Below are 17,912 nucleotides of genomic sequence, written 5' to 3'. Positions count from 1 at the left end.
CTCCAGAACAGAGTTTCTCTTCCAGAGCCTCCTACCAAAATCTGGGCTTTATTCTAATTGCATCCACTTATGCCACCTGCTCACTCTTAGGTCAATCTTTGTGGCAAGGAAGGGTTGTGATCCTATTGATTGCTTGGGCCAACCAAGGCCCACTCCTGGGAGCTGGGGATCAGATCAGTCCCACCCAAAATAATTGGCTGCTTCATAATGGGTGCGGAATGGGATGTGCATGAAGAAGCAGCCAAAAATATCTACTCTCTGCTAAAAAATTACCTTGGGTAATCCAACAGCCCCTAATGGGGATAGCGGATGTCAATCTATCCAATTTGCCTTGTGACATGGCTGCTGTTGAAAGTGAGACTTACTGCTCCATGCATCACCAAAACCCCGAACGCAAGGAAGGACACCATCTACCAACGATACTTTATTTGTTACCTTTCACAGTTAACAGTCAAGAGCAAATAATAATAACAAATAAAAATAACTTGCAAGGGGACCAGACATGAGACATAAACAAGGACACTGTTAACAGGAAAGAAAGCCTGTGCTGGATGTGGCTGCTCCCATTCTTGGCTGTGTGTGTGTTGGTGGCCACAGCTAAGCTTCTGTCACCAGCCAAGGCAGAGGCCTGGGGGGGTGGGGGGTGGGGGGGGTGGGAAATACCTCTGGAATCTGCATCACAAGGCTGACATCTGGATCCAGAGCACAAGCCTCCTCTCTCACCAGCAGCCAGACAGAATGTCTGCAATTTCAAAGTGACTTCAAGCTGTTGCTCCTGGCGTTTTTGTCTTCTGGCCTTTTCCTAGGCTCTGAGTCTTGGGTAAGGCATGAATGGAGGAAGCGCCCATTTGCTCATTGAGGAGGACACTGTGAGGACGAAGGTGCATCCTGGGTACCTCCTCCCTGACTCATCCTCCCAGCACAGCTCCCTCCTGCCTCTCTTCCTCCTACTCCTGGTCACATTTTTTCTCCCTGCCTCTCCCACCTACTGGCATTTCAAAAACTCTAGAATGCAGCCCACAGCGGACATTTCTGGTCCAGGCCTTCTAATAAACGTCAAAAATGTCCTAGCCTCCCGGTCACTCCTCCCAAAAAGCTGAGAGAAGTGTCTTTTCTGTCCTCTTGGTGTGAGGCCAGGTCACAAGCTGTCTGGCGGTTCCAAAGTAATGAAATCCCCACATTGAGGGAGAGAAGCAGCACAGCTATTTTAACTTGTCAGAGGATGAACTTTGAGAACCTTAAAGGACAGTGTCTCCTCCCGTCCTCTGGGACCTCCACAGCTGAGGGTAGGAGTCTCCCAGAATTGGGTCATTTATCTGCAGGCTATCAATTCAAGAGCAACGTTCTCCCAGCAGTGAACAACGTCGGGGTGCTTTCCTCTGGCTTGGAAATGGTTGTTGTTGCCCCGAAAGGAAAAAAAAACCTAAACATTGTACTGATTGGAGAAAATCAACTATCTTGCAAGTGCTAATAGCATCTACGTGCATTCAATTTCACAGGTACTTAGTTAGCAAACAGGCTGTATTCATAGCAAACGGCCACGAGTCCATTCAGAGAGGCTAGACGTTGGGTGGAAGAAACATACCAAAGTCCAGTTCTTTATGGCTGCTCACTTCTCCATCAGTCTTTTAAACACTCAAAATAAAAGCTTACATTGGGTTGAGGGCCATGGATGGTTCAAGATTTCTACCATTCTAGACAAAAGGAGAGAAAGAGAGAGGGGAAAAAAACTCTCAGAAAAGAAGCATTCCAACAGAGACATATACGAAAATTTAGATTCATAAATTATTAACATTATTTTAATTAACATTATTTGAATACTATTATGCAAATCAGAATCTGTCATTGTGCTAAGTTCTTTATATATATTAGCTTATTTGATTTTTGTCTTACAAGGTAGGATTCATTTTGTCCGTTTCGTAGATGAGAAAACAAGCCCAGAGAAGTCAAGTAACTTGTCTAAGATCACACAGCTAGTAACAGGAAGGGCATGGCTTTGAACCTAGGTCTGTCTGACTCTAAATCTCATGCTTATTGTACCACTACAGGGCTCTCTTTAAAGGTTACACTTGAAGTAAGGGCTCCACTGACAAGGAAGAAAGGAAGTTTTTAACGAGTTTGCTGGTTAAGATTAGATGATGCCAACAGGCGTTCCCACAGGGTGTCCATTTTTGGCTATTGCTGCTAGACCCTGTGTCTAAGCAATATGATGCATTCTGTGCAAGTCATCTCTTTGTACACACATTAAACATTTAGACTTCCATGACTGGAGGAAACTTTATGTGCAAAATAAGCCATGGAATTTCAAAATAAAAATAAGTCGGGTTTTCCCAGAATGTTCAAAGTGCATTAAGATCCTCAAAGGGCGGCGTGCTCCCTGGGCCGTCTGCAGAAGTGAGACATGCACGCAGAGTGCAGAGCGTGGAGCCCATGCCTCCCTCCTCAGCCCCTCCCCACCCGCCTGTGTCCTCCTCCTCTTCCATCCTCTTCAGTTTTCTACTCTTCTGCATACTCCTGCCCATTACCTTCTTTCCCTTTCTGCCTAGTCTTCCTTTTTTTTTTAAATCATTTCTCTCCTTGCCCCCTTCTTTTCCCTCTCTTCTCTGGCCCCTTTCTCCTCTGCCTTCGTCGTCTCTCCTTCCTTCCATCTCAGTCCCTTGTTTCTCTTCCCTGCAAGAGTCTCCTCTGACAGGCTTTCTCCCTCCAGCGTTTCATTCGGATCACACTAAGCAATGCCGGCTACGATTATCAATACACATCTAAAGAGCACAGGCTATTCTCCTTGAAAGTCGCCCCCAGGGAGATAAAATACTACCAGCCTACCTTGCCTTATCTCTTTAGAAATTGATCAGGGTGCCTCGAAGTCTGCAGGGAGGAAAGGAGAGACCTGCCTTTCCATGGGCTGGCTGGAGAGGACCCCACAGAACCACGTTGTCATGCAACAGTCCTTCCCAGGCCTGACTAGATCCTAGGCCCTTAAACAGCCTGGGAATCGTCATCATAACCACTGGAGTCATGTCCACAGACACTTGTAATTTAAAGGGACCGTAAGGGCATTTAAATTAAGCTGCTCTTCTTACAGCTGAAGAAATAGAAGGCCAGAGAAATTAAGTGACGTGTCTAAAGTCAGCGAGATGGTCAGTGTTAGGGCCCAAGTGGTGGCTATTTACCATAGCAGGGAGCTTCCTCTGATCTTTCTCTTTTGATTTAAAAAAAGAAAACAAAAAAGCCTTTGGGGGCAGCCCCGGTTGGTGAAGATACAATAGCCAGGTCCCTACTCTGCCCTGGGGCATTCCACTCAGAAAGGCCCATCACAAAGCTCACTGACTCCCCTAATAGTCAGGGCGGGGCGCACCTCTCCGGTTTGTATAAGGGTTGTGTGAGCCTCTCTGGTTGGCATAAGGGTTCTGCAGCTGGTCGTCTCTGGAGATGTTCGTCCTGACTTTCGGGAAGAGGCTCCTGTCTGCTCCTGGATTGCTGAAGCCTGTCGTCTGCTGCAGTCTCAGATTTTGAAACTCATTGTCAATCAAGTTCTGTTCTTCAATATTCTTCTGTTTGTTCCTTGATCTGTAATCAGTAAAGGAATTAGGATCTGACAGGAGCGGAAAGTTCCTTGATACGGATGTTAGTATTCTTTTTAAAAAACGTTTTAAAGTTTTGAAATAATTTCAAATTTACACGTAAGTTACCAAAAAAAAAAGTTACACAGAGCTCCCATACATCCATCACCCAGATTCCCCAACTGTTAACATTTCCGAACCATTTAAGAGTAAGTTGCTGATCGGATGCCCCATTACCCACAATTCTTCATTACTTCATTCAGTGTGCATTCTCTCAGTTTAAGGACAGTCTCCCCAAAAGCTCCATGTAACCATCAAAACCAGAAAGTTAACATTGGTCCAATATCACCATGTAGTTCCATGGTCTCATGCAAATTCTGCTAATAATGTGAGTATTCTTAAGGGTGCTTTTGAAGGATTTACGGAAATAATAGAAATCAAAGAGAAAAGATGATTAGTGATGTAATTTTTCATTCAGGCAAAGTCAACATCTATAGAAGCACCTCAGTGAATAAACTGAGTTCCAGGAATAGATGTCTTCAAAGGAGAATAGAATGTTCCCGGTTCTGCCGCAGGCCCTCGAGGATCTCAGGTGTACGCATTCAAAGTCAAGTGGAAGTAGGGTCAGGGGGGTATCTGCCCCCGATTAACTCTGATGGTGACCCTTCCTTCCTTCCAGCCCACAGGCCATCGTCCTGTCCCTGCAGTGCCCTAGACTGTTGGAGTGGGGCGTAGGGCCTGCTGCATCTGTGACGCCCACAAGGCCCTCTCAGGGTGACAGTCACCTGTGCCTCAGTCACAATGGGATGTCGTAAAGGAAGACCCACTCACCCTATGACCCTGATGGCCAGCCAAGCCCACAAAAGGGTCCTGCCCTTTGACAACACTCCTGTCTAAGGTGACAGAGGAGAGGCTTCCTTCCCTTTAAAATGGGCAAGACGTTATCGTTCTTGGTGTGTTCCCAGGAATCATGAATCTGAGGCTGAGCTGGGAGCAAACCTTCCTCTGCAGCAAGCAGGAAGGAGGAACTGAGAGTCCGGCTGTCACAGGGTCACGAGGTTTTACAGCAGCCCCTGCACGCTGGAGACCCAGGACAGTCAGCCAGTCCTCCCGAGAAAGGAGGAGACGAGCTTGCTCCAGAATGCAATGTTCTGGCCCTTTGTCTGGAAAAGGGAAAGACACATTCCCCTTGCCCAGCTTTGAGTCCTTATAACTAAGTCTTTGGGGAAGAGTTAATATCAAAATACAATAAAAGAAGAAACGACATATTTTAGGAAGCTAAAATCTATTTATCTTCTCACATTATGGTGCAAAAACACCTATTGTGCCAAAATATAAGACATGAGCTAAATGTTATAAAAAAGTAGCTTGTTTTCATCAAAGTGGGTCCCCACTTGGCTCATTTAGACTGGAACAGAGATAGCAGTGCTCTCTTTCTCTGTTAGTGGAGGGAACTTTGGCATATCTACATTTGTGTTGAATAAATGAATGGACCTTACTTAAGTTCCTAGGCAGAACACCTCAGGCGCAAAGCTGAGAAACAGCCGTGCAGACGTAACAGTTCCTACTTTTTTAAAACCCAGGGGGTTCAGTTGAGGCTAATTTGGACCATTTGCAGCAAGGTCCTGGGCAGGGGAGTGACCTGATGAAAATTATATTCGACAACATCAATGGAGTTAAATACTGTTAACAAAGAGTTTCTCATGACATCAGGAAATGGTTGCTATGTCACGTTATAGTGTTAAGCAAAAATAAACGTCAACGAAATTTTTTAAAAACACGAAGGATACAAATTATGTATATAATATCATTTAAAAAGATAGAAAAAACCCTGGAAGGATATATGCCAAAATGTTCCTTGTGTCAGGGTGCGGAGTTTTGTGGGTGAATTTTTATTCTGCTCCTCTACACATTTCTCTATTTTCTTCCATGTTCATGTACAGCTTATATAATCAGAAGAAAATTAAGGTAAGAAAAAAAACGTCAATGGTATTAGAGAGGGCTCGCGTATTTCCCTTCCCTTGCCTGGGAAAGGCCAGGTGTGTTTGGGAACCAGAGTGTAATGCCAGTGGTGCTATGCCCTTGGAAAGGGACGCTTCCATTCCCTACCTCGCTGAGATGATCAATGTGATCGCCATGCTGAGAATGAGGATGCCAGCAATAACGCCCACGATGGTGAGGATCAGCTTAAAGTCTGAAAGAGAAAAGAGGAGAGTAGGAACAGCCTCCTACAAGCAGTTCCCTACTGTCTACTGCATAGGCACGTGTGTTCCCAGGGGCTCCTGGCTGTGAGGACCATCAGGCTCTAGTCTCCAACCCCTCCAGGACCAGGGTGGGTGGGTGGCTAACCTCCATTAACCCTCTCCTCCCACAACACCAACTCTGTCTTCAGAACTCAATCAGAAGAGACAGACTTGCCAGATAAAAGACCATAAACACAAAGAAGGCCATGGTGGTAGGGCCTTCCTGGGCTTCATGGGGGATGGGACCAAAACCGAGGTCCATATGCCCTCCTTACCTCTGCTGCCTTTGCCTACCCACCCTACTTGACCTTGCTGATAAGCTGGGGAAACTAGGTTGGAGTTAAATTTGTCAGTAATAGAAGAGCCAGGTAATGGTTTGATAGAATTGATGAGGGAAGAGTCTGGAGGTTCATTGCCACTCACTCTCCTCCTCAAAATCTGGCCTGTCTATTGAGCGCTTGAAATGTGGCTATGAGATGGCCCGTGAGTGTAACATCCACAGCAGATTTCAAACACAAAGGATGAAAAAAAAATGTAAAATATCTCATTAATATTTCTTATATTGATTACATGTTGAAATGATAATATTGCTGATGAGTGAAATAAAATGTTATTAAAATCAATTTCACCTATTTGTCCTTACTTTCACAAATTTACTTAGAATTTTTAAAATTTGAAATTAAATATGAAGCTCACATTATACTTCTACTGGACATTGCTGCTCTAGACCCCTTTGTCTCCTTCTGCTACATAACTGCCATATATGTCAACTCCAACCTGGATTCTTGGAGCCACAGACCATTAAGTCTGGAAAAGACCTCAAAGGTCATCCAGTCCAAACCTCTAATTTTATAGATGTGAACACTGAAAGCCCAGAAGAAAGAAATGGCTTTAGCAGATCCAGCCTTGCAACAAAGTACAGTAGAAATTAAGAGCATTTCTCATCACTAACTTCGTGGCTGGCTGGGAGGCGTTGAAGATGGAAGTCATATTTCCTTCATCTTGGATCACTGCTCTTTAGTTCATTATGTAAAATTAAAATATAAAGTAGTTTAAAATATAATGTAGTATTGTCCAATCTGGTGGAGGTGGGGCATAGGAGAGAATGAAGCAAGACATCCTAAACTAGTAAATAGCTCAGAAATAAAAATATTTGAGTATTTCAGTACCTGGTTTCGAGTTCTGCCCTCCAACAACCACTAACCTTTTTGGAATATACTATTCTTTTATCCTTTCTAATGGCAGAAAATGCGTATTTAAGCTAAGATAGGAAATTAATATAATGTTAGGATGCCCTTTGCTGACCTGAGACAAGTCCAGAGGTACCAGCCCACCTCTTGGGCTGAGTTCTGTTATCTCCTATAGGAGAGGTGCTGCCTCTGGTGACCTAGGGCGGGCATGGGATGGTGTGACCCAGGAGACATACGGGAGACAGATTTTGTCTCTTTATGAAGGGAACTGGGGACTTTGGGGGACTGATCAGAATTTTGAATGTGGTCAATCTTTGTTTCTCAGATGCTTAATAACAAAGCAAGACTTTGGGGGCCGGCCCAGTGGTGCAGCGGTTAAGTTCTCATGTTCCGCTTCTCGGCGGCCCGGAGTTCACCGGTTCAGATCCTGGGTGCGGACATGGCACTGCTTAGCAAAAGCCATGCTGTGGTAGGCATCCCACATATAAAGTAGAGAAAGATGGGCACGATGTTAGCTCAGGGCCAGTCTTCCTCAGCAAAAAAGAGGAGGACTGGCAGTAGTTACCTCAGGGCTAATCTTTCTCAAAAAAAAAAAAAAAAACCAAACAAAGCAAGACTTTCATACTCACTGTCTTCACAGTTGACTCCGCTGAAGCCAAATGCACACCTAAAATACAACAAGTAATAGGCAACCATGGTAAAGCGTGTCTGTGGGAGTTCCCACCCCACCTCTATGTCTTCCTTCCCATCTTCCTTTCCCTCTCCTCCCCCCTCCACTCCTTTCTCCTTCTCCCCTTTCTCTTTTCTTCCTTACACTCCCATTCTTCCAGATGAGCACCCTCCATGGAGCTCTGGAAGGTTGAAGGAGGTACACAATCCTATGTGGTCTCATTTGCTACCGACTGGATATTCCATCCTCTGAGCTCCAGGAAGATAAAGCAGTTCAGGAGAAGCTGAACGCCAGAGGCATGGAATATGGTGGGACCCCCTCGGCCTATGAGGCCACATGGCTCTGCCACTTACTTGCTGCCCCGTGGGCTGGAGCATGTTATTTATTATATTCTCTGAGCTTCAGTTTCCTCACCTGAAAATGGAGAACTGATACATTCCTGAGAGTGTTGTTGTGTGAGACATATTACCTAGCGTGGCTCCTAGCACACAGAGAATTTTCAAGAGCTATTGATGATGATGATGCTCTGTACCTACCTACTTATGCCAATGTACCAATTTCCTGACCCTAAACCCATATATGCATTGCAAGCTCTATCCTTTTTGCCTAGCTCCAGCTGTGACAAGATAAAAAAGGAGTGATTTCTCTTACTCTTGACAGGTCCCTTGACCATCTTGCTTGTAGCCCGGCAGGCAGTCACAGCCAGTGCTCCCATCACTCTTCACAAAGCATTGCCTCTTGTGCTCTGCGTTGCAGGTATCAGGACACTGTGCACCAGAAGCTTCAAAACAGAGTGATTTCTGAGTAATTTTCAGGAACAACCTCTTCAACCCCAAAGTGATATGTCACAGAATAAAATTTTTTCACATTGCTTTTCCTAAGTGAAATGAGGTGTTCATTGGCTCTGCACATGTCATGCCCCCTGGGAACCTGCACAGGTGCTGCGTCACCAGCTCTTAGCCAAGGCTCCAATCAGGTCCACATGTTTCTAAAGCCAAAATTCACATCCCTCAGACTCTGAAATGCTCATGGAAACTTGAGCATTAAAGTTTGTACTTCGCAAATACAAAAGGAAAGAGGCTAGGAGTTGAAGAACATTTAGAAGCAGGTGGAACACTTACCAAGACAGAAAGGGACCTGCAGGTTAGGTCTGGTCAGCCCCTCTTTGCATGTGCACAGTACACCACTGCTGCAGTCATCTTGAGCATCCGTCTTTTGACAGCCATAGTAATCACACCGTTCTTGGCCTGAAAGGCACGGATAATTCAATACATTCAGCAAGATAATATGGATAAAGTATCTTGCAAAAGCACTCCATTGCATTGTAGTTATAATTGTCTTTTAAGAAGTTTTGGGATTTAACAAACGAAAATCTGGGATTCTGAATTCCAACTCCCTAGTCCTCTCTTCCATAACTATTTTCTTATATTATTCAATTCAAATTAATTCAATCCAGGGCAGTGCAATCACGTTCAAGTTCAAGTAACTCTTTTGCTCCTAGCTCTGTGCTGGGTTCCACAAGGAACACAGAATCTATATAACTTTGGGGCCCATCTTTGTAGAGTTACTTGTTTGAACCCATAGAGAGTCTCATCAAGCAGCTCATAATCTAGACTTTAAGTACAATGGGAATTCAGGGGCTCAAGGAGCTAAAGATAACATCATGCAGGAGCTGGGAATTGGGCTAAGTCTTGAAAAATAGGGCAGATGTGAACAGTCAGAGGACAGGCAAAGTCTGTCCAAGTGCAGTAAACAAGGTATAAAAGGAAGCGAAGCACTCTTGTCGGGAGTGATGGAACTGCACTTGGGTACAGGGGATGCAGGGTGGCAAGCTGGAAGAAAATGGAGAATTCTTGGGTCTTCCATTTATTGGCTGTGGGCTTTCTGTTCAAACATTTGATTTTTGATGGGTCCAAATTCCCTCCGTCTATAAAATGGGGCTAATAATTCTTGTTTCACGTGATTGTTGTGAGAATTGAATGAACTAATGTAATGCAAGTGCCACTCCAGGAGCCTCAACAAATAACCATTCTTCTGTTCATTCATGGGTAGAACAGACTTTGAAGGCCAGGCCAAGGACACTGACTTTTATCCTATAAGCCTGAGAATGCACTGGCAGATTTTGAGCAGAAGCACGACATGAGAACGCAATCTTTTAAGAATGCTAGCCTTGAAGCAGGTTGGAAGGCATTAGGAATAAAGAGATGAACCTGAGACTAGACTCGGGGAAAGAATAGGAGGAGGCAGAGTGGTCATGTGGTTCCTCTCTTCTAAACATTCCAGACCTGTAACCAACCTTCTTTCACCACCTGTCATTTGAAAATGCCTCCAACTAAAAGGGAAAGAGACTCTAGGCCCTTTGGCACAGAAGAGAGAATCTGTCTTTGCAGCAGAAGCCAGAGAGCAGGAAAAGGGGTTTCCCTCTAAAAGTTCTGAGGCCCTCATTTCCATGTGCTGGGTGGTTCATGCTCGCTGGCCATCTCTACTGGCATCATTTAGTAATTTGTTCATGTATCTTAGAGAGCATGCTTAGTCTCAGAGTGGGGAGATGTTGAGAGGAGTTGTTAAAAAACTCAATTTTCAGAGCTGAGGCCAAATGATTTCAAATATGCAGGGCTTGTAGCCAAGGCAATTACTAAGGAGAGCCAAAAGGAGACAACTGCACAGGGGACTCCAACTCTCCCTTGAAGAATGCACTGGTTATTTTCAGCTGGCGACCGCTCTGAGTGGTCAGTCCCAACGCTGATGGGGACCCTCAACTCCCTCGCACTTGCTGGCTAGACGTCTCATCTAGCCAAATGCAGAGTGTATGATAAGGTCTTGTCTTGCCTTGCTGACAATTTCATCTTCCAAAGGGTAGAAGTTCTGACTGCATGACTTGCTACTCAGGATCAAATTCTGACCCCAAAGAGAAATTGATTGGCAGACACAAGTCATGGGTCTCTTGGAAGACAAGGACCAAGTGATCACCAGAAAGAGGAGCCTGACTTTGAGAGAGTAAATATTGCAACATGTAGCAAGGAAAAGATGTAGTTCCATGGCATAAGACTCTGGAAGATGAAAATAGTTCTTCAAGAAGGTAAGAAGCTCTGAAAACGTAATTCTATCTGTGCGGCTGCAAATGATCCCCATGAGCTATAAAGTAAAAAAATGGAGGAGAGGGTCAGGTAATTTAAGAAACTGGCATGGTTTGCACAGGAAGCTCTCAAATGAGAGAGACAAACAAAATATGGAAAGAAGGTCCTATAACCAAAGACAGATATTTAAAATGTGACAGAGGAAGTTTAGAGTTCAAGTGAGCTCAGGCTGGCCACGAAAAAACCCAAAATAATCGACAAATAAAAATTTAGAAGTCCAACAACAAAGAGCAAAGAATTAACATGAAATATGGGCAAGTGAATGGAGTTGTGTGTGTCTGTGTGTTTTCCATGCTACAAGAGGCTCATGAAAAGGCCAGGCCTGGTGGTGTAATATTGATGGATGACGTGAGAAAAGCAGAATGGCTCTACAACTATTTTTCTCCAGTCTCTTCTGCTGGGACGTAACACTTAGATGGAAAAGAGTTGAACGGACGTTGCTAAGGGGATCGCAGCCCAACGAGGGGGTACAGTGCAGAGAAGCCCCCATCTTGTCTGATAGAATTGCGTTTTATCCCAGAGCATTTACATTCCAAGTCCTGAGAGATCAGTGAGAATCTCTGTGAAATCTTGAAGAAAGAGAAAATGTGCTGGAAAAGTGTAAATGCACAGGATGTGTTCATATTTTCAAAAAGAGAAATAAGTTTTGCATACTAGCCCAGGGAGATTACAGTCATCAAAAAGCAAAAATTTAAGAGACTAAGGAAGGAGTCTTAGAAGCAGCAAGAAGAAGGATGAGGGAGGCAGGAAGGCAATTAGGAGAATGAGGGTGGAGGCCCGGAGAAGGTAAAGATACCAGTGTCAAATGCTACAGAAAAGTCAAATAAATTGTGCCTCAATGGAGGCCTTGGGGTTTGGCAACCAGGACTGAGAACCAGTTGCCCAAATCTTCCCCTGGGGCTGGCCCTAACAGGTCACTTCTGAGAGGGCCAAAGCGGGTTGACTGCAGTAATAGTGTCAACTAGTCACGCCTTCCTGTATCAAGTGCTTTGGTGGGACCCTGCCGCACTGTTCGTGGCCATGTGAATTGCTTTGGCCATTAGGATGCTGTAAATGTGACGTAAGCAGGGACTTGGGAAACACCTGTGCATTGAAACATCCCCTCTTGCTCCTCTTGAAACCCTTGAGGACTAGCCCGCTGGACGATGAGAGACCATATGGAGCAGAGACGAACCGTCCATCCGAACAATCACAGATCAGTCAGCCCCCAGCAGACCCGCCCAGCAGCTAACGGCAGAAGTCGAAGTGAGCCAAGACCGGCCTAGATCAGCAGAACTGCCCAGCTGAGCCCAGCTCCAATTCACATCCACAGAATTAGGGTGTTCCAATAAATAAATAGTTGCTGTTTTAGGACACTAAGTTTCAGGGTGGTTTGTAACACAGCAAAAGTGAATTGTTATGACATCCGAAATTAATATAATGTTTTAAGTCAATTGTGCCTCAATTAAAAAAAAAAGGTAAATTGTTACAGCTATGCTGTGGGCTTGTGTATCAGACTAAAGGGAAAACGGTATGGATAAACTTTCTCTGATCATTTAGGAAGCTGTAACTTGGTATAAAGCCCTTTCATTTCTCCTTCCTTCATCTTCCCCTGTCTGGAGACTCTTTGTTTAAGGCTGCCTTCCAAGAAGAGGAACAAACTGGTCAGTCTGATGACTTGGGAGACGGCTGGAAAGGAGCAGAGGCCGAGTGAGAGAGGAAAGGGAGGAAGAACGGACTGGTTGAAAGGGACCTTGGGGAAGTCTGTGGATATTCAGGCATCCAGGTCTTCTTGCCCCCTGCTACATACAATGGAAAAGTTTGCAAAAAGGTAGGTACGTCTTTAGTAAACTTTGAATAGAATTATTTAATACTTACGAGCATATGTTCTAATGTCACCTGAGGCGTCAGCGATTGCTTTTTGAATTGTATCAGACACGCTGGTCTCGTTTTCTTTTGTAGTTTGTACAAAAATGTTTACTACCGATACATTAATATCCTGCTCACCAGCACGCATTTCAGATCTCGCTGAAGGAGAAGTGCTAAAAATGAAATGAATCCATCACTTGAGGAATCGAACGGAAGGATCAACAAACAGGTCTTCAAACCTCCCAGACTCCCAAATCTCCCGCTCTAGTCCTGACCCACTGTCCTACATCCACAACTGGGGCCCAAATATGGAGGCCTGGGGTTGCAGTAAGATGGCAATTTACAGGCCCAGAGATGAATATTCAATGTGTATTCAGAGGAAATGTATGCCTAAAACAATGTCCTGCTGGAGGACACTGAGGAAAATTGTGGACAATCATTTTTAGGATCTAAGAGTCTGGAGTTAACCAGAAGTAGAACAAGTAACATCCGAAATAAGCTGTCGCTTTCTTAGAAAATCAAGAGTAGGTCTCCTGCCGATCTGTTCAGTCTCACACTTGCACTTGGAGAGAGACAGAGGGATGTGTGTTCCTCCTGTGCAAGAGAGAGCAGTAATCAACCATAGGAAATCTGGGTCATTTCCAAAAAGGGCCAGGAAGTCAGTAGGCAGCTTCAAAGTGGGTATGTGATTGGGCCTGGGCACACGGGACCCGAAGGAGAACTGAAACAAGGAGGGATGGAGCTGCGGAAAACATGAGCATATAACACTAAGCCCTATCATCAAATATTGAGTGCCCGCTACGAGCAAGACATCCTAAGAGCTTCCTTCTCTCTAATCAGCACTGCCGTTTGCAGCCCTAAGAACAGCTGTGGCCAAGTTCGAATTCTTTCATTGTCCAAAATGACTCAACTGATACAACCACTGAGACAGAGAGGCAAAAAAGGACTTTTAAAAACTGCCTCCCTATTTGGTTTGTGGGTATGTGTTTTTAAGACTCAGGATATATTTTTCCTGTCCAATTTTTTTTTCTATACTCCATTTTGGCTTTTGAATAAATACAGAAGCTTGAAAATATAGCCTGTCTACTTAGGAAATGTTTACAGCCGTGCTGGTTCTTCAGAACCATCAAGAAAATCCAAAACATGAACCAAACTCTGTTTTTAGGGACAATCACCTCAAAAGGGAGTTCAAAAAAAGCAAAACGGGCTTCAGAATTCTAATGTAAAATCGTCTACCATGACTCATTCATGATAGGGTCTGGAGGTGGCAGTGGAATATATAGGCTACTTGATACAAGTTGTTCTTTATTAGTTGAAAAATGTTTATATTTCATAAACATTTATATTTGTATATTTCATATATAATAAATTTAGCAACTAAGTAATATTTATATTTACATAAAATTTTTATGTATATAAAAATTTACATAAAATATTTATATATATTTATCTTATTCCACAGAGGATTTGACAAAGCTTATAAAGATAGATGAAATAGTAAAACCATAAAATGTAAATACATTAGAGCTGCTTTTTCTGCACAACTCCACTCCTCTTAGAGCATTCTTTCTTCGGCCTGTGGCACCTGTGTATCCATATGATTCAGAGAAGGCTGAGATGGAATTGCTAACTTCTTGAGAATCCTCTGCCTCTTTGGGTCCCTAAGGAGCACCCGGCACTGGTCATTGCATACTCATAATTACCAAGAAATACTTGTTCTTACAGCACAGTGAGCTCACTACTGGCCCTTCAGTAGCCAGGTGTGTGACTGGTGTGTTCCTGTTTCCCTCACTCCCCCGATATGAGGAAAGAGATGATTGTGAACCATTCATTCTCCTCCTGGCCCCCTGAAATTCACCTTCCAGGGGTTGATCAGGTGTGGTTTGTAGCCAAAGGATCAAACCAAACTGATCCAGGCGATGCCCTGCACCATCTGTGCAAGTTGCTGCGTAGCCAATCACAAACAGCATCTTGCTGTCCCCAGGTCACAACCTGCCCATCCTGGCCAGGGTCAATGTGATGTAATGGGCAGGACTCTCTGCAGTGCTCAGACTGACCATCTTTTCTTGACTTGTGACTTGCCACCAGAGGGCCTTTGTGCTGCACCGGGAACTCAAGAGAAGACTGGAAGTTAGGCAAGCGCTGACCTGCCTCCAAAGTACCCCGTCGGTCCATGACAAACTTACCTTACTTTCAGAATTACAGTCTGTCCATAATCAGAACTGCTAAAGGCATCTGCAAACTGCAGAGAAGAACAGATTTAATAACAACTACAAAGAGGGGAAAGAGAGTGATACTATATCTAGGTGTTAACATAAATACATTTGTAAATTCATTTATATAAATATACATGGTTCATCACAGCAGATTATTTATTCTTGACATGTGCTGTAACACCTTCAGTTATTTTTCCTCAAAATAGTAAGATTCTGAGTTAAGTCAGAGTTATCCAGAAAAAAGACAGAAACCGAAAGCATTCAGCCAAATCAATGACTGTACACTTAAAAATAAGGCGACCAACTTATTAAGTTTGTCTTTTCAAAGCCATGGTGAAGTTTTGCATATTTGTTAGACTTATCTATATGCATGCTTCATGCACTCATCAGTTTACCCAGAAAACACTTAATTAATTGCCCACTTGCCAAGGCATTATGCCTGAGCACTTAGAGACTACAAAGATGGCAGACCCACCCAGTATCTAATGGGGGACCACACCATGAAGCTGAGAGAGGTGAGCAGTGCAGAGAGATACAATGTACTGTGGGCCTTCAAAGAAGCTCTCCTCTGATTGCAGAGAACCAGAGAGGTCTTCATAAAGGAAATGGGCCTTGAACCATTTCAACAGGTCAGGGAGTGGAAGGAAGACGAGCATATGCTAATGTTCAGAAGTAGGGTGGCTCAGATGGGCTAAGGTGAGAAGAACACCTAAAGTCAAATTTCTCCATTCGTCAGCTTTTGCATGATTTGACTTCTTTGAGTCTCACTTTTCCCATTGGAAAACTTGAGGTAGCAGTAGCTCCCGCTGCATATATGTATGCATGTGATGTGAGGTGTATAAAATGAGATGAACACGTGATGCGTGACTCTGTGAGCTGGAAGGGGCTCCAGCATAGGTGGATCTTCTTAGGCATGTGCTGTGCTGTACGAGCAGAGAGAACTCTGGATGCTTGTAGGGAAGGGGCCAGACATAAAGCTGGGATCTCTGGAAGGGGTGAGGTGGAGGTGGGGTGGGGGGGGTCCCAATTAGAACCTAAGTTCTTTGATGCCAAGAACAGGGTTTTCTTTTTCTTTTCTTTTTATAAAACTTGAGTTTTTCTCCTTAGTTTTTTTTTTTTTTTTTAAAGATTGGCACCTAAGCTAACATCTGTTGCCAATCTTCTTTTTTTCCCTCTTCTTCTTCTCCCCAAAGCCCCCAGTACATAGTTGTATATTCTAGTTGTAGGTCCCTCTGGTTGTGCTACGTGGGACACCACCTCAGCATGGCCTGATGAGCAGTGCCAAGTCTGTGCCCAGGATCCCAACCTGTGAAACCCTGGGCCATGGAAACAGGGCACACTATCTTAACCACTGGGCCCCAGGGCCGGTCCCAGGTTTTCTTTTTCTTGTGACACAACCTCCCCGACTGGCCCAGACCCCAGCCTGCCCCATAGCTCTTGGCAATCCCCAAGAAAAGCTTGACAAATGCTGGATAACTGATGCTTGAATGAATTAAATGTGAAAGCTACAGTCATGACCTTGGACATGTTCTCTCCTCTTTGGGTCCAGGTCTCCATATTTATCAGATGAGTGTTGAACTGGGTTGGTGCAACCTTTTTATAACCTATGACTTTTATTATTTTTCTCCCCAAGGGGACCTCACACTTTAAAAGATCATGGCAACCAATGTCATTTAAAGAGATGTCAAATCATTAATCTTTAATAATAGTCGATTTCAATAAATTTGATGCTTTAGTTAGTCTGGGCACCCTCATATCCAGAATATGTCCATATTCCTTTATCATCTTTTAAACATTAGGAATAGCTGGTATTTCTGTAAACCATCAGGGTCCCGGGGGTCCACTTAGGAACAAGTTCACTGGATGAACTCCAAGGTCTGTTTCAGCTCCCCTACTGACCACTGTCCATTTAATTTTCTTAATCCTGAAGAAGAGTTTGTGAAATTAGCATCTGACACAGGGGGAAGTGTCTCCTTTTGTTTCTCTTCCAGGTCACCCTTTGAGGGTGTTGGGATATCTACCTCCAAATCTGAAGAGCTGCAAGGCTGGACAAGAAGGCGGGAGCTATCCAAATGGGCCTGCCCGGCCTCCACTGCACCACTGAGCCAGCAGGGGAGGAGAAGGGGAAGCAGCTCCGTGGCCAGAAGGGTCTGGGTTCAAATCCTGACCTCCTCACTCATCAGCTGGGTGACCTTCAGTCAGTTACTTAACTTTCCTGATCCTTGTCTGCCTCATCCATAAAATAGGCACCAGAGCACTATCTCCTCAACGGGGTTGTTTTGAAAATTAGAGTATTACACGTAAAATACCAGGCACAGCATGCAACAGGGCAACTTTAAATCCCAGTGTGGACCGTCCATGTGGATCCAGCAGGGTAGAAAGCGGACCCTGGGAGACTTCTCCGGGCCTAGGCTGTGACAGCCCTGGCTACGAAGTCTACTGAGAGGACCTTGAAGAAAATAAATTGTCTCTATTTTCCTATCTGTGGGAGTTTCAAGGACGTTCTGGTACATTTTTTTTTTGGTTAAAAGCCTCCTGGAAATTATAAGAATGCTCTATCCCCTCTATCCCCCTGGGACACTCAAGACTGAGCCCAAGTCTCTACACTGGTCTCTGAGACAGGGCATAAGGCCTGCAGCTGGAGGGGACTTTTGGACACTCATTCCCAAAGCAAGTTTGGGAAATGTAGTGGCCACAGTGGCCAGGGCTCAGTAAAGCCACAGGGGACAATCGAGGGGGTCCTTGGAAAGAGGAACACATTGATATTGCTGTCATTGTACTGAATACCATCCAGGCGGGCAAATAGGAATGTCGATCCAGGATAGAGGATAAGAACCACCATGCACATGTGGTATGGCACAGAGGCGGGGGCAAGCCCTGGGATGCGCCAGCCACAGTTTTTATCCTATCACACCAGGTCATGAGCACTACCTCTGTACGATCTGTAAGATCATTTAGATAATAATCCTTTTCTACTTCACCAATTCTAATAACAAAACTCTTTTGTAATGATGTAACTCCAAATTGAAAGACATTGTCGTAAAATAA

General features: G+C 44.4%; 1 protein-coding gene across 2 annotated transcripts in view; it reads right to left on the bottom strand.

The window, feature by feature from the left end:
- Positions 1 to 411: 411 nt before the first annotated feature.
- Positions 412 to 17,912, bottom strand: part of MUC13 (mucin 13, cell surface associated) — a 30,300-nt gene continuing 12,799 nt past the window's right edge. Inside the window, exons 5-12 of one of the 2 annotated variants that reach the window (XR_011529440.1) lie at positions 14,835 to 14,890; positions 12,658 to 12,821; positions 8,785 to 8,910; positions 8,315 to 8,444; positions 7,623 to 7,660; positions 5,670 to 5,754; positions 2,824 to 3,567; positions 412 to 1,694 (exon numbers count right to left, since the gene is read on the bottom strand). Coding sequence is in view for 1 of the 2 variants with exons in the window: in XM_070583713.1 (XP_070439814.1) it covers positions 1,687 to 1,694; positions 3,356 to 3,567; positions 5,670 to 5,754; positions 7,623 to 7,660; positions 8,315 to 8,444; positions 8,785 to 8,910; positions 12,658 to 12,821; positions 14,835 to 14,890 (819 nt within the window). In the remaining variant the exon portion in view is untranslated. The remainder of the gene's footprint in view (positions 1,695 to 2,823; positions 3,568 to 5,669; positions 5,755 to 7,622; positions 7,661 to 8,314; positions 8,445 to 8,784; positions 8,911 to 12,657; positions 12,822 to 14,834; positions 14,891 to 17,912) is intronic. The other variant, XM_070583713.1, reaches the window with a different exon arrangement.

Source organism: Equus przewalskii, chromosome 18 (assembly GCF_037783145.1).
Source record: "Equus przewalskii isolate Varuska chromosome 18, EquPr2, whole genome shotgun sequence".
Classification (NCBI taxonomy): domain Eukaryota; kingdom Metazoa; phylum Chordata; class Mammalia; order Perissodactyla; family Equidae; genus Equus; species Equus przewalskii.
This window is presented reverse-complemented; position numbering and strand designations above follow the sequence as displayed.